At 41.1% G+C, this 15,953-nt stretch overlaps 1 protein-coding gene across 1 annotated transcript in view; it reads left to right on the top strand.

Moving 5' to 3' along the window:
• fbn2 (fibrillin 2) overlaps nucleotides 1-15,953 on the top strand; it is a 344,878-nt gene that overhangs the window by 255,677 nt on the left and 73,248 nt on the right. The window contains exons 38-43 of the mRNA XM_080188736.1: nucleotides 2,282-2,350; nucleotides 5,171-5,296; nucleotides 7,398-7,523; nucleotides 9,038-9,187; nucleotides 13,833-13,904; nucleotides 15,201-15,326. Coding sequence (XP_080044862.1) covers nucleotides 2,282-2,350; nucleotides 5,171-5,296; nucleotides 7,398-7,523; nucleotides 9,038-9,187; nucleotides 13,833-13,904; nucleotides 15,201-15,326 — 669 coding nt within the window. The remainder of the gene's footprint in view (nucleotides 1-2,281; nucleotides 2,351-5,170; nucleotides 5,297-7,397; nucleotides 7,524-9,037; nucleotides 9,188-13,832; nucleotides 13,905-15,200; nucleotides 15,327-15,953) is intronic.

Below are 15,953 nucleotides of genomic sequence, written 5' to 3'. Positions count from 1 at the left end.
CCAATATACTCTGATGTAAATTCTGGGAAACCAAGGGACTAATGAGAGTGAGCAACTTAAAATAAATAGTATTATTAAAAGGACTGGAGAAATGAATGGGTTGAAAAGCTGACAAATCCCCTATTGTGGAGCACTTACATACAAGGTTTCAAGATAGGTGGCTGCATTGGTCTTGAATTTCAGAATTCCCTACATTCTGCAATGGCTCCCACTGATTTGAATGTAGGAAAGAAAATCCTACTGTTCAAGAAAGGAGGAAAAGTGAAAATATTGTGACAGGCCAGAAACCTTAGCGTTATGACTTGGAAATATGTAAAATTTATTATAAGGAATATAGTAATAGGGTGTTTAAAATACCACAACATGACTAGGCTGAATGAACATGGTCTTAGGAAGGGCAAGTAGTGTGTAAGGACTGTTTTTTATGGGTGTATCTATCGAGATAGTTGAATGAAAATTAGTGAATGGAGTATATTTAGGTTTTCAGAAGGTATGTGATAAGGTGCCACCTAAGATATTGTTACACAAGACTGGGGTTCATGGGATTTTGGATAATGTACTGAGCTTTGGTTAATGGATAAAAGACAGAACATAGGAATAAACGTGTTACATTCCAACTGACAAAGTGTAACTGATGGAATGATACATTAATCAAAGCTTGCACCTCAGCTGTTAACAATTTATATCAATGACTTAGATGAGAGGACCAAATGTAAGATACCTAAATTTGCTATCAAAACAATGTTAGGTGGGACAGACTGAGAGGCAGTGTGAGTGGCCATAAAATGGGAAGGGGAGGCATGGATTTGAATGTTTTGCCAATGCCATGGAATTTTACCAGTGACCAGAAAGGAGAAGGGACGGATGGGAGGCAGTATTGGTGGCCATAAAATGGGAAGAGAAGGCATGGATTTGAATGTCTGTTGTTTTGCCAATGCCATGGAATTTTACCAGTGACCAGGAAGGAGAAGGAATGTCCACCTGTTTTCAAGTGACCAATTAAAGCCTCTTTCCACCACAGTGACTTTTCACAAAAGGTGGCTGAGCAGATTAATAAACATTAAGGGCATGCTGGTCATCTCCTTGTTCACCATTCTATTGAGGATGACTGGTATACCCTTAATGTTGCTTCCAATCTACTCAGCCAGATTCACTTAGGCATGTGGCAGAGAGCTCAGCCACCTTTTGAGAAAAGTCACTGTGGTGGAAAGATGCATTAATTGGTCACTTGAAAACAGGTGGATGTTCCTTCTCCTTCCTGGTCACTGGTAAAATTCCATGGCATTGGCAAAACAACAGACACTCAAATCCATGTGTTCTCTTCCCATTTTATGGCCACCAATACTGCCTCCCATCCGTCCCACCTAACATTGTTTTGTTAGTAAATTTAGGTATCTTACATTTGGTCCTCTCATCTAATTCATTGATATAAATTGTTAATAGCCAAGATGCAAGCTCTGATTCATATGTCATTCTATTAGTTATAACTTGTCAGTTGGAATGTAACACATTTATTCCTAATGTTTGTTTTTAATCCATTAACCAAAGTTCAGTCTGTGTTAATACATTACCCAAACTCCCATGAACCTCAATCTTGTGTAACAATGTCTTACATGGCACTTTATCACATGCCTTCTGAAATTGTGAAGATAGTGTCAGAAGACATGCTTCTGGCATGTGCTCAGGGCTCCCATTTAAACTCGCAATGTTGGTGGACTGCTTTGCTTCATCTACCGATGGTCAGAGAGAAATATATGAACTGGAAATAATGTTACTTGATTAAACACATCTTTAAACTGGCTGCCAAAAGTCTGAATTAATTCAAAGTTAAATTCAGCATGGAGTAAAGTTAAAATTAGCCTTGCAACAAACTGTGTGGTCAAAGTTTCACATTCTAATCAGATACCAAAAAGCTGGAAAAGTACTCCCTCACATCTGAACAATTAATTCAGTCTGGCAGTGTGGAGTTGGAAACAAATTGTGCTGTATTACTAATGAGCATATGAACATGTGTTTAAAATTTTGTCTGCTACTTAATAAAGATAAAAACCCATTGAATACTTGTTGAAAAAACTTCAGAAATTTTTGTATGAGATTAATTTGTTGCTATCACGGAATGATTTTGAGCCTTTTAAATCCAATTTTGGATCTGTGAAAATTAAGCTTTGATCTATTGTGCTCTCAAACACTCCACTGGAATTATATTAAATTATTGATACAGGAAGTTATAGTTCACGTCCATTTACTCAACTTTGAATGTTTGTGCTATTTATTTTCATAGCTGAATACAAGACACTCTGCCCAGGAGGTGAAGGATTTAGGCCCAACCCCATCACTGTCATCTTAGAAGGTAAGTAGTGGATATTTGTAGTCTTTTAGAAATGTTCCACCTAAAGTACTTGGGCTCATAAATTTCCTGGGAATGGAGTATGCACCTCCAAGTAAGTGTCAAAGTGCACTTGCCCAGGAACCCCACTGCTGGTCTTATTAAAGTTTGCAGGGAGATAGCCCCTTCTTTTACATGAAGTAGTAAGTACTACACACCCATGTTTGTTCTTCTTGTTTCATTTAAATTATTTTTAAATAATAAGGCTTCTTAACTTTAAAGTGCCAAGGCCATGATTCCAGCTAAGACGCCAAGTGGAGCTCAGTTCTGCCTTTCAGCTGGTCAGTATGCCCACATATAGCCTTGTGGATGCATCTCACATTAGTGTCAGATGTACAACAATTGCAGAGGTTACTGTTTGCTAAATGTGCAGTTTGTTTATGACCATGTCAATACACTGATGAATAGCCACTAGTATGGCATTAGTTGCAATTATTTCATTCTGCAGTAGTCCACTGTTCCCTCTGTTTTTCAGGGTGACTGCTGGGGAGCAGGGGTTACCCTTTACAAATACATGTGAAATACCGCTGATGCTGGAAATCTGAAACATATAAGACCTGAGTGGGTTAGCAGGGTAGATGCTGGGAGGATGTTTCCTTTCATGGAAAATCTAGAACATGGGGACACCGTTTCAAAATAAGCGGTCTCCAATTTGACAGGGATGAAGAGAAATTTCTTCTCACGGAGTTTAGTTGATACCTGGAATATGCTCTACAGCGAACAGTGGAGTTTGGATCATTGAATATATTCAAGGCTGTGTGAGACAGATTTTTGATCAAGAATAGAATTGCGAATTATGTGGTGCAAGCAGGCAGGTGGAAAGGCTGTAATCAGATCAGCCACAATCTTATTGAATGTTGGAGCATGTTTGAGGGGCCAAATGGCCTCCTCTTCCTTTTTCATATGTTCTTATAACCAACAATATGTAGCCAGCACGTGTACAATGAGAGCCATGCTATCACAGGAAATCCCAAACTGCAGACCTCTAGAGTGTTGAAAAACAGTTCCATTGTCTGTAGCTCTCAGGAGGAAGTCTGCACTACTCACAAGTGTATGTGCCCCAATTTGTAGTGGTCTGCTGTCTCCTCCACAATCTGACCATTAGGACGTAACAGCCACTGCAACCAGGGATGAGGTGACAAGCTCAAGAGAGGAGGAGGAAGAATTGAGGAGGGAACCAATACATTCCTGTTTTGGCTGTACTTGGTCACTTCATTTGACTTTGGTTCCCTTGAACACAACCCCAATTCTGAGACATCAGCCATCAGATGATACTGCATGATCATAGGGTTTGCAATAATCTCATGGTGTTAGCTACTAACTCCAGCTCTGAAAAGGATTGACTTGAATATGTGTGCAAAGCTCCATTGAAGCCAGACTCCTCTTTGACAGTTACAGCAGGCTTTCTGGTAGATCTGCTAATGTACCAAACATTTCTGTGTAGATGTCCATCAGCCGCCTTCTCACCCCACTGGGGTACATATGAATTAAGAATAAGCCACTTGGCCCCTTGAGCCTGCCTTGACATCCAATACATTACCTTGACACTAAGGGGCAATTTTAGAATGACCAATCAAACTAATGCACACATCCTTGGCATGTGGGAAGAAGCCGGAGCACCAGGAGGAAACCCACACAGACAGGGGGAGAATATTCAAATTCCACATAGACAATGACCCAAGGCTGGAATTGAACCCAGGTACCTGGAGCTGCAAGGCAGCAGTGCTAACCACTGTGCCACCGCCCTGTCCCATTAATGAAAATGGATAAGATCGCACCCCAAATAGAAATTATAGACGGCAGCATCACAACAAAATGCCGCCAGCCCAATCGAATCAAGCACGTGAAAGTTTGCCCTACACAATCCCTTTTTTTAACGTGTGGATTCACTTCAATGCTTTCAGATTCTAACAGTTCAATGGTCTGAGTTGGAGTGGTGACCATGGGGGCAATTTTCCAATCTCACTGTGCCTGACGCAGATTGGACCGGTCCCAGCAAATAGTGTGCAGGCCTAAAAATCAGTTCTGCACCCAATGTTAAAAGGTTTGCAATCGTCCCAGTCCCTTTCTACCAGTGCAAACAGAATCGCACCCAGAAGGGACTCGAGGTGGATTAACACGAATCTGACTTGATTTCAGTCTCATTAGCAAGTTCAGCATGCGATCATCCCACCTGTCGAAATGTTCCCACCTCTCTGGCAGGAGGTCACTCTGGGGTGAAATACTATTGGCTTCCAGTAGTGGACACAAGGCATGATGACCATGCTGGGGGGAAATCGGGGGCCCCCACTGGAGGTGGGGGCCCTGAGTGCAGGCTATGATGGGGGACTATGCAGGGGGCAGTTAGGCAGGATGGATCATGAAGTGGGTATGAATGGGGGGGAGGGAGGAAATCAGGAGTTATGATACGCATGCATGTTGGAGGGCCCCAACACTGGCAAGCCCAATCAGGGAGAAGGTGGGAACATGCCACTGATGAAGGGGAGCTATCCTGATATCTGTGGGGAGAGGGAGTCGCAAGATCTCCGAGTGCACTGTGAGATCAGGAGGCCCTTGCGAAACAATGTCCAAACATGTTTAGGCCATGCCTCCCTTAGTACTAGCGTACAACTCACCACTAAAGTGACCGAATGTGGGATGATTGCACCTGATGGACCAGCAGAGAGCACTTTGGCACTCTCGCTATTATGATAGCGAGGGAAATTTCACCCAATGTTTGAGTGAGGCCATGCTGTTTTGTGATTTGCTTTGTCAATGTTTCTCTGTCTACATTTTATTTCTCAGATATTGATGAATGCCAGGAGCTGCCCGGCCTGTGTCAAGGTGGAAACTGTGTAAACACTTTTGGTAGCTTTCAGTGTGAATGCCCCGCTGGCTACTACTTAAATGATGACACCCGAATCTGTGAAGGTGAGTTACAGGCATATTTGGAAAGCAGTTATAAATACCTGGAACATTTCAACTAAAAGTATTTTTTAAATGCCCAATGGCAGTTGATTTAAAAGGCTGGGAATGTTTGGGGGTGGGTTGGGGGGTGTTGGAGGGAGGTGCGAATGAGCGAGCGTGGTAGTAGTGGAACAACTGTTGGCATCAAAAATGGTATCATATCCCAATAAAGAAGAGCCTAAGAGGGTATATGAGAAGACTTTGGCAGGTAGGATTAAGGAAAACCCTAAATCTTTCTATAGGTATGTCAGGACTAAAAGAATGACTAGGGTAAAGTTAGGGCCAATCAAGGACAGTAGTGGGAAGTTGTACGTGGAGTCCGAAGAGATAGGAGAGGTGTTAAGTGAATATTTTTTGTCAGTATTCACACAGGAAAAAGACAATGTTGTCAAGGAAAATATTGAGATACAGGGTATTAGACTAGCCAGGATTGAGGTTCATAAGGAGGAGGTGTTAGCAATTCTGGAAAGTATGAAAATAGATAAGTCCCCTGGGCCAGATGGGATTTATCCTAGGATTCTCTGGAGGCTAGGGAGGAGATTGCAGAGCCTTTGGCTTTGATCTTTAGGTCGTCATTGTCTACAGGAATAGTGTCAGAAGACTAGAGGATAGCAAATGTTGTCCCCTTGTTCAAGAAGGGGAGTAGAGACAACCCAGATAAGTATAGACCAGTGAGCCTTACTTCTGTTGTGGGCAAAGTTTTGGAAAGGATTATAAGAGATAGGATTTATAATCATCTTGAAAGGAATAAATTGATTACGGATAGTCAGCACGGTTTTGTGAAGGGTAGATTGTGCCTCACAAACCTTACTGAATTCTTTGAGAAGGTGACCAAAGAGGTGGATGAGGGTAAAGCAGTTGATGCGGTGTACGTGAATTTCAGTAAAGCATTTCATAAGGTTCCCCACGGAAAGCTATTGCAGAAGATATGGAGGCATGGGATTGAGGGTGATTTAGCAGTTTGGATCAGAAATTGGCTAGCTGTAAGAAGACGGAGCATGGTGGTTGATGGGAAATATTCATCCTGGAGTTTGGTTACTAGTGGTGTACCGCAAGGATCTGTTTTGGGGCCACTGCTATTTGTCATTTTTATAAATTACCTGGATGAGGGCGTAGAAGGGTGGGTTAGTGAATTTGCGGACAATACTAAAGTCAGTGGAGTTGTGGACAGTGTGGAAGGATGTTGCAGGTTACAGAGGGACATAGATAAGCTGCAGAGCTGGGCTGAGAGGTGGCAAATGGAGTTTAATGTGGAAAAGTGTGAAGTGATTCACTTTGGAAGGAGTAACAAGAATACAGAGTGCTGGGCTAATGGTAAGTTACCTGATAGTATGGCTGAGCAGAGAGATCTCAGTGTCCATGTGCATAGATCCCTGAAAGTTGGCACCCGAGTTGATAGGGTTGTTAAGAAGGCATATGGTGTGTTACCTTTCATTGGTAGAGGGATTGAGTTTAGGAGCTATGAGATCATGTTGCAGTTGTACAAAGCTCTGGTGCAGCCACACTAGGAGTGTTGCATACAGTTCTGATCGCCGCATTATAGGAAGGATGTGGAAGCATTGGAAAGGATGCAGAGGAGATTTACCAGGATGTTGCCTGGTATGGTGGGAAGGCCTTATGAGGAAAGGCTGAGGGACTTGAGGCCGTTTTCGTTAGAGAGAAGAAGGTTAAGAGGTGACTTATTAGAAGCATATTAGGTGATCAGAGGATTAGATAGGGTGGACAGTGAGAGCCTTTATCCTCGGATGGAGATTGCTAGCATGAGGGGGCATAGCTTTAAATTGAGGGGTGATAGATATAGGACAGATGTTAGAGGTAAGTTCTTTACTCAGAGAGTAGTAACAGCGTAGAATGCCGTGCCTGCAACAGTAGTGGATTCGCCAACATTAAGGGCATTTAAATGGTCATTGGATAAACATATGGGTAATATTGAAATAGTGTAGGTTAGATGGGCTTTAGATTGGTTTCACAGGTCGGCACAACATCAAGGGCCAAAGGGCCTGTACTGTGCTGTAAAGTTCTATGTTTTATGTTCTAAAGGAATAATCACTATGTGTCTTCACAGATATTGATGAATGTGTCACCTACCCTGGTATTTGTGGACCTGGGACATGCTATAACACCTTGGGTAACTACACTTGTGTCTGCCCTCCAGAGTACATGCAGATCAACGGTGGGAACAACTGTATGGGTGAGTTGTGCTGATTATTGATCCGCAAAATTACTGAATTTGCAGCACAAGTTCTATGAGACAACTTCTGAAAAGCAAACTTTCGTTTGTCGTTTCCTCAAGAACAAGCAGCAGAATACAGTGCAAAACCAAAACACGCGTTATTAATGCATTGGAATGAGAGTTTGCTGTGGTAGTTGTCAAGGCAATAATCAGTGATCCTGCTTGACTTTTATGGTTCATAGCCTTTAAACTCAAATACTTCCAAATGTGAAGTAATGTCTCGATTTCAATGATGTCGGTGCCAGTTATCTGAAGCTTGTTGAATGTCATCTCAGGAAGCAATGTCAGAATGTACAGTTCTTCTGTAAATTAGCATTTTTGAATTTTTCCTAGAGTATTTTTAATGTTTATAATATCTTGATTGCAGCTGAATTCCATTTCAGGATCAAGAGTATTCAAAGATTAAATATGGAAAATAGGAAATATGAGCTAACTTATCAACAAATCTCAGCTAGATGTACATAGTTAATATTTTAGTTACTTTTACATTTCTACATAGTTTTATATGGGAGTGGTTTCATAGAATGAGTTGCCTTTCAAATTATATGAGAAATAAAAATTTTGAAGCATTTTACTTAGGACATTTTATAAATTTGAGGCACCATACTCGTTAATAGGAACAAGTGACGCATCTCAATTCTCATGAAGGGGTGCCAGTGTGTATGGATGAAATTCTGTTCCAGCATGTTTAGACAAATATTAAGATTAATTACAACCTCCATCACTTACACCATACACATGCAACAGGCAGACACCTTTAGTGGACAAATAGTGACAATCGTTTTCATTACAAAGACGTAACTTATGACATATTAAGTGTGCCACCGATTTTCGCCAATATAGTAGGTTCTTCAACGAAGTTTGCTCCTCATTAATTCTCTCCATTTCTGAAATCACTGATTTGTCTTAGTAATTGGATTCACAACCGCATCAAAATGGAGCCATAGAAAGGGAGAGGGGAAGAGTGAAACACTTGACCAGAACTTGTAGTTAATTCCCACGCTGCTGTTTAATCCTGAGCAGCTGAATATTCTTTGATTTCAGCCTGTCTAGAATATGTGAGCTAGCTCCGGTATGTTACAGTAACAAAATGAAAAGGCCTAAAACTGAAATCAAAATGAGGATATTTAACTTGTGGCTTATCCAAACACTCCTTATAGTGGACAAATTGTATTAGCCCCCAATGTAAGTGATGGGGGAACTGTTTCACTTCCCCTCTAATCAGAGCTGTCAAAGACCCTTGAGCTCCTTTTGGAATTTCCAGATATATTAATGTCTAATAGAATGTTGGCAGTACATGATTGCGTGTCTGGCCAGAAACAGCAAATGAGCTGGTATGTGTTAATGTAAAGTCCAACCTAAATGTTCTACCATCAACAGGCAGCCAACAAATATAAGATCAGAAATATTTCAGCAGACATTTAAACATAATGCCAGATTTTGGTTTTCATACCATATTTTATTTGTTCCAGACATGAGAAAGAGCTTGTGCTATCGGCACTACAACGAGACCTGTGAGAATGAGCTCTCCTTCAATTTAACCAAAAAAATGTGCTGTTGTTCGTACAATGTCGGTAAAGGCTGGAATAAACCTTGTGAACCTTGCCCAACGCCTGCTACATGTAAGTCAGTAACAACATTTCCCACCAGGTTTCCACACTTCATGAGGCTTAGTTAATGAAAGCAGAACATTTGGTTAAAAAATTATTTTTTTTCCTGTTCAAGCACATTTTAGGTAAAAGTTTAAGAATAGCTTATATAATATTTATAACATTTGGAAAGCTAAGAGAAGGAAAAGATGCCAGGCTAGATTTTAATTTTCCTTGCATTGTGTCGCAAAGGATTCAGCACTGTGTAGTGACTGAAAACAATTCTACTGCTGAATGCAAGTTTCCTCCTTTAGAAATACATCAGATGTTGAAATATGGAACTAGTTACAGGGCTGTTTTATTCATTATGCTATTTATTTTAGCCTCATGTCCATGGATGGAATGAGCTATCTGGGTGCCCCCAAAGCTAAATGTAATGTTTTGCTGAGAATGATAATTCATTTCTTATATATAGATACGCACTTGAGGAATTAGTTACCTGTCTCTTGCTCTTGCACTCACCCACAAAAGCAACAAGCATTGAAGGCTATAACTACTGGGATGATGGTGTTGAAACAAAAGGCAAAGTTGGCATGCTTAACTTGAGCTGATACATGATAAAAACATTGTTGGTAGATCAAATCATCAGTATTTTGTAGGCAGTAGAGTCTATGGTTATCATTTTCCATAGTGAGACTTAGGAAGTAGCTATTTTTGGGGGGAAAACAGGTAAGGTTGATTTTGGGCTCATTCTTTAAGCAGTACAGAGGATATCAATTCAGGGAATCAGGAAAGCTACAAATGAAAGGTATTCATGCGAGATTAATACTGATAAGTGGCACTAACCAATCACCTTGTGATTGATCACAGCTTTGAAATTCCCCAAAGCAAGAGGAAATCAGGAGTTACTGGGAGACTGGACAGGCCTCACATGCTGGATATAAACATTCCACTTGCAAGTTCACAATTCAGCCCCATTCCACCATCCCCCAAATTATTTCAGTCCCTGACTAAACATTATAATGTCAAAAAGATAAGATTCCTCATCTAAAGGGGAGGAGGAAGGGTAGTCTTGACATGCACCCTGCTCTGGGCAGGGTTTCGGGGCCAATATTTGCCCACGTGAGTACCAAAGCCTTGAAGCCACACTTGTTAGTTGTTGTGGGAAAATCTTTTGGAGGCCATTGCTGACACATGACTTCTTCTCATGTACGCTATAGCGATAATACCATCAGGAAAGTGGATGCTGCATTGATTGCTATCTGCATAATTCTATGTAGGCAGGTCAGAAGGAGGAGAAGATGACAGTGGCAGTGCCACGCTCGCCCTCATGAGCAAGGATGAGGCTCCATAAATGTCATGCAAAAGAACCTTGCAAGACCCAGGGGTACAGGACACATTTGTCTTTCCTGCAGATAAGCCAAAGACAGTGTTGCCAGTGACTCCGCCTATCCAAGTATCTAGTATACCCACATATGTCACATTCTCCTGGATTTGGCACCACAGAGACTGGGAGGGTATTCACTGCCAGAGACTGCGAAAGTCACCGTTGCCTTGAACATCTATGCCGGTGACTCTTTCCAAGACTTAACTGGGGACCCCTGTGGGATCTCGCAAGCTTCCATACAAAAGTGTATCCAGGAGGTTACATGCATTATTTTACCAAGGTCTACAATTACATGCACTTTGTGACCAATCAAGTAAGCCAGGATGCCAGAGTACTGGGCTTTCCAGCAACTTACAGGTTCCTACAACTGCAAGTGTGATTGGCTACATGCATGTGGTTGGTTATAAGATCTCCCTGGCAGAAGGCACTGCAATACATCAGTAGGAAAGGATTCCACCTGATGAATGTGCATAACAAACAAATCCTGCAGGTTGCGGAAAAGTACACGAGTCCTACACCTTAGGTAGATCACAAATACTGGACATCTTCGAGAGACAGCACAGTATCTGGGTGAGAGCCCATCCCGAGGCCACAACCTGCATCTGAGGCAAGGTACATCGATGCTGATGCCATTATCTGAATATTGGTGGAGGACATCAAAGGCATTTAAAAAATGTATCGCTAATGCCAGGACAAATCAGACAGCTCACTATCGTGCATTCTCCAGAGAGTCTCATGGATCATGAATGCTTGCTGCGCTTTTCAAAACCTGATGATGCAACAGAGGGAAGGAGCTGCCAGATGCCAAGATGGTATAGCTGCAGATCTCCTCCGATGAGGAGGACATTGAAGAGGTCAGTGAATTTGAGGAAATTGAGACTACAGGGGAAGTGGCCATAGCATGGGCCACATGAGGTAGGCTGCATGTGATAGCCACTCATAACCACCAGATTCCTGGAAGAAGGAGGTGAGCAGGACTGAGTACTTTCTTGGACAAGTGCCCTCCATCAGGGGCCCACATGTCTTCCTCTCATTTCAACCAACCACTTCACTCTTGAGTGTGAATAGTTACACATGCAGCTCAGTCTGTTCTGATCCTTTGAAGAATGGTAAGACCTCAAGATAAGATGTTCTTCCTGAAATCGGATGATAATTGGAGTAGATTGTTCCGAATCACGCCTCTGAAGGTGCTGCCTCTTCCAGCATCTTTCGCATATTCCAGTCACTAATCCTGCCTACACTGGACTCATGGCTGCATGCCTTCAATATGACAAATCTCCTCCAGGGGATCCAACACTAGCAACTGTACAACATTTCTGTGTCACCTCAAGGATCATACTGAGAAGCAGCACTCAGGCCAAGGCTGTCAAGGATGACATGCAGGTTTCCAGAGATCCATTTAGCCATGACACAGTCCTCCACATCTCCTTCTTCTCAATCTGGAATGCTGGCTTGCATTCACCCTCACCTTTCCCAAGATGTGGACCATCTGAGAATGATGAGATTCTAAAAGATGGGGGGCGTGGATTACTGAGGCGTACAAAATTATTAAGGACATAGATAGCATAGAATCGTAGAATCCCTATAGTACCGAAGGAGGCCATTTGGCCCATTGAGTGTGTACCGGCCACAATCGCACCCAAGCCCTGTTCCCATAACCCCATGCGTTTACCCTGTTAATCCCCCTGACATCAAGGTCAGTTTACCATGACCAATCAACCTAACCTGCGCATTTTTTGGATTGTGGGAGGAAACTTGAGCACCCAGAGGAAACCCACACAGACATGGGGAGAAATTGCAAATGCCACACAGACAGTTTTCCAAGGCCAGAATTGAACCTGGGACGCTGATGCTGTGAGGCAACAGTGCTTACCACTCTTCTGCCCCCTAGGTTTGTAGGAAGGGAATGTAGGTAGAGGGGTCAATAACCAAAGGTCATAGAGTTAAGAAAAGGGCAAGGGATTAGAGACACTTGAGGAAAAAAGCTTTTCACTCAGAGGATGATTGGAAATCTTGAACTCAATGTCTGAAAGAGTGGTAGAGGCAGGAATCTTCACAACATTTAAGACATTAAGAAGAATTTAGATGAGCATTTGAAACATCATAGCATGAAAGACTATGGGAAAGTGCTGGAAGATGGGATTAGAATAGGTAGGTGCTTAATGGCCAGTGCAAACAAGATGGACCAAAGGGCCTCTTTTTGTGTTGTAAACCTCTAAGGCTGGAATCTTACCACATTTACGCCAGCAGGATGTTCCCATTCTGCTGCAGTGAACAGAGATTTGACTGGCCATCAAATTCTCCAACTTTGCTGCCGTGACAGGTTGGCGTAAATGGCAGGTAAGATTGCACCCTATGGCTCTATAGACACTGATATACATGAGGGAAACCACCAAAACAGTCACAACTCATTACAACATCAAATGAGGAGTGCAAACATTTCACCAGGTGTAAAGACAGAAAATAAAAAAGAAAATCATAAGATAAAAATGAACTTTCTGATCTCCTTCTAACCCTTTTTTTCCCCAACCCTTCTTTATTCCTCCCTGATCCTTTTGATCTCCATCTTCCAAATCTCTGATCTCCTTGCCTGGACCCTGATCTCCCCCCACCCTTCACAACCTCCCTCAAACTCAACTTCTGAGCCCACTACTGCTCAAGACCTCAATCTTCCTTTTGGCTTCCAATTTCCACCCTGCTCTGAACCTCAATCTTTCCTCTCTTCCTCAGTTCTGCCCCACTCCTTTGACCTTTCTCGATTACTCTGTCCCTCCTATCCCTATCCTGGCTGCAGCCAAGAGCCAGCCATGCTCCCAATTTGATATGGTTAAAACCAGGAAATAGGGATTTTTAGAAATGCTAATCAAGTGCTGCCACTAACTTTTGGCAGGAGCTGTGGGAAACCCGTTTTTTCAAGTTTCCCAGCCTCGATACAGCCTGCCCCAGCTTCCATTTTGCCTGCAAGTTCATATCCATTCCATTATTGCTAGATTCCTTTACAAACCTTCCTGTACTGTGCTTATTTCTGTTTATTGTATACTTGTATCCCACATTTCTTTCAACCAGATCTGTAGCTATATATTTATCAGGCGCTCCAAATGCTTAAAGCTGATTGGCTATTAACTAAAGGCAACTACCTTTCAGGGAACTGTATCTATGAAGTAAGTTTGCCTGAGAAACTGTGCAACCCTAGACTCAGGTTGGAACTAAGAAACGTACATATGATAATAGAATAAAATAAGACATTGAAAGGGTAAATAGTGGATTAATTGAAACAATTGTCTGTTCTAGCCGAATACCAATTGCTTTGTGGAAATCAAGGTCCTGGCTTTACCATCGACTTTGAAACTGGGAAGCCAATTGGTAAGTATGAAGATCCCTTTAGTAGTATGTGCCACAAATTCCTTTCATGATATTTAATCTTGGTTGCTATTGTCCTCAAAATATTTTGAGAGAACTGTTTAAAAGCAAATCTCAAACCTGAATAATATTTCATCTCCATCTATAACAGTTGCATTAGTGTGCATTAATTGGACTTCTCTGGGATTGTTATATAGGCGTGCCAATGATTAAATTTTGTGTATTTGAGGTGGGGGGAGAGATTACAGTAAACAGATACTCTGCAAAAAAGCCTTAGCCCCAATTATAACTGAATCCATTAAGTAGATATAGATTTACTTCTGATATCCATTTTATACCAAGTCCAATTTTATCCTCTATTAACTTAAGTGGAATATTAAAATTGGCTCAGGGGTAAAACAAACGTCTGACTCAAGCCCTCCCTGCTGCTTCCCTACAGTTGGTAGGTTGAAATCAGAGTGCCTCGTGAGAGAGTTTTTAAAAGAGTTACAAAGAAATGGAAAGAAAAATAGTTTTGCCATTTAACTAATTTCAATGAAAAATAAGTTTTATTTTCATTTTTTTAATATTTGCATTCTGCACAGCTCAAAACATAGATTTTTAGATGTTGGATTTTGCTTTCCCATCTGTTCTCACTTCCCAGATAACAACATTATTTGATAAACTGTTGAGGTTGTTTATAATAAAATGGCTGCAGATTTTTGAAAGCATAGGCAAACAATCCTGGCCTTATTTCCCAGACATTGCGAGGTGGAATGAAAATAACAATAGGCTTACCAAATGTTGTTTTAACCAGCACAGCTGGTTACTGGCATTCAAAAATTTGTTATTGAGCGTTATTATTCTCATTTGTTTTGCAATTAAAGGGACATTAGCTCAATGAAACAGAGAAAAAATGAACAAGCTTTCCATTTGTTTCTTTAAAAATTAGCAATTCAATGGGGAAATCATGTTTGTATATAACCAACTTTTCTGCTCCTTTGCCAGATAAAAATAAGTTAGTCAGGAAATTGGCTATTTGAGGCAGCTGCCACAGGTTCCTCTACAGTGCACAAACCAGTATGCTGTTGTATTTCCATCACTGTTCGAACATGGGAGGTTGGCCTCATAAGTGTAAAAGGATCAAGGTTCAATTTCATCTTTGTGCTCTCCATTTTACTATTTAATTATGTTCTTTTCTCAAGAAACCAAACATTGCAATCAGTCCCATTGCAAGGTGAAACCATGAAGTTTAACATAAGTCTCAGTGAATGAATGAATGAATTATGTGCATCTAATCACTAATTTCATTACCCCTAGATATCGACGAATGCCGAGAAATTCCAAGCATTTGTGCCAACGGTGTATGTATCAATCAAATTGGTAGCTTCCGGTGTGAGTGCCCAATGGGATTTAGTTACAATGACTTACTTCTCATTTGTGAAGGTATTGTCACATTCATTTTAAGATCCCATTTCAATCCTTTTTCAGATATATGTTTTAGTTTGACGTCACTTTGACGTCATGTACAAATGTGAGTTCTATCTTAAAATGACGAGTATTCTAGAACACTATTCTCTTTAACCAAAATTAAAATCTACACACATGCAATAATTGAGTAACTTAATGACTTTTATTATCAGATTTTTCTAATGTGCTCATCAATTTTTCAGTAAGTTTTAGTTCCCTGTATAACACGCTAATGACATCCTATAAACAATCAAACTGCATTGATAATTTGTTTAAAAGTGAAAAAATGCAATCTGTAAAATATGTTCCAATTGGTTAATCAATTTTCCATGCATTTCACCAATGTATGCAACTCGGAAAACCACAATTTACATAGAAACACAGGCAGACATTTTGCGGTCAGATAGAAAAACAAGGAGGGTGAGAACCTTCTATGGCTATGTTTTGTAACCTAATACAACAATTTGAACATGCAGCACTTAAAAAAGCAATTTCTCAGTAAGCAATTTTGTTGGAAGGTAATTGACTTTGGAGAAGAGCAGTCAGTCTTGTACCTTTCAGCCGACAGGAAATTTGGACCAGGTTGTCCTTTTGCTGTTTTCT

Source organism: Carcharhinus amblyrhynchos, chromosome 5, assembly GCF_965287045.1.
Source record: "Carcharhinus amblyrhynchos chromosome 5, sCarAmb.v2.hapA, whole genome shotgun sequence".
Taxonomy (NCBI): Eukaryota; Metazoa; Chordata; class Chondrichthyes; order Carcharhiniformes; family Carcharhinidae; genus Carcharhinus; species Carcharhinus amblyrhynchos.
This window is presented reverse-complemented; position numbering and strand designations above follow the sequence as displayed.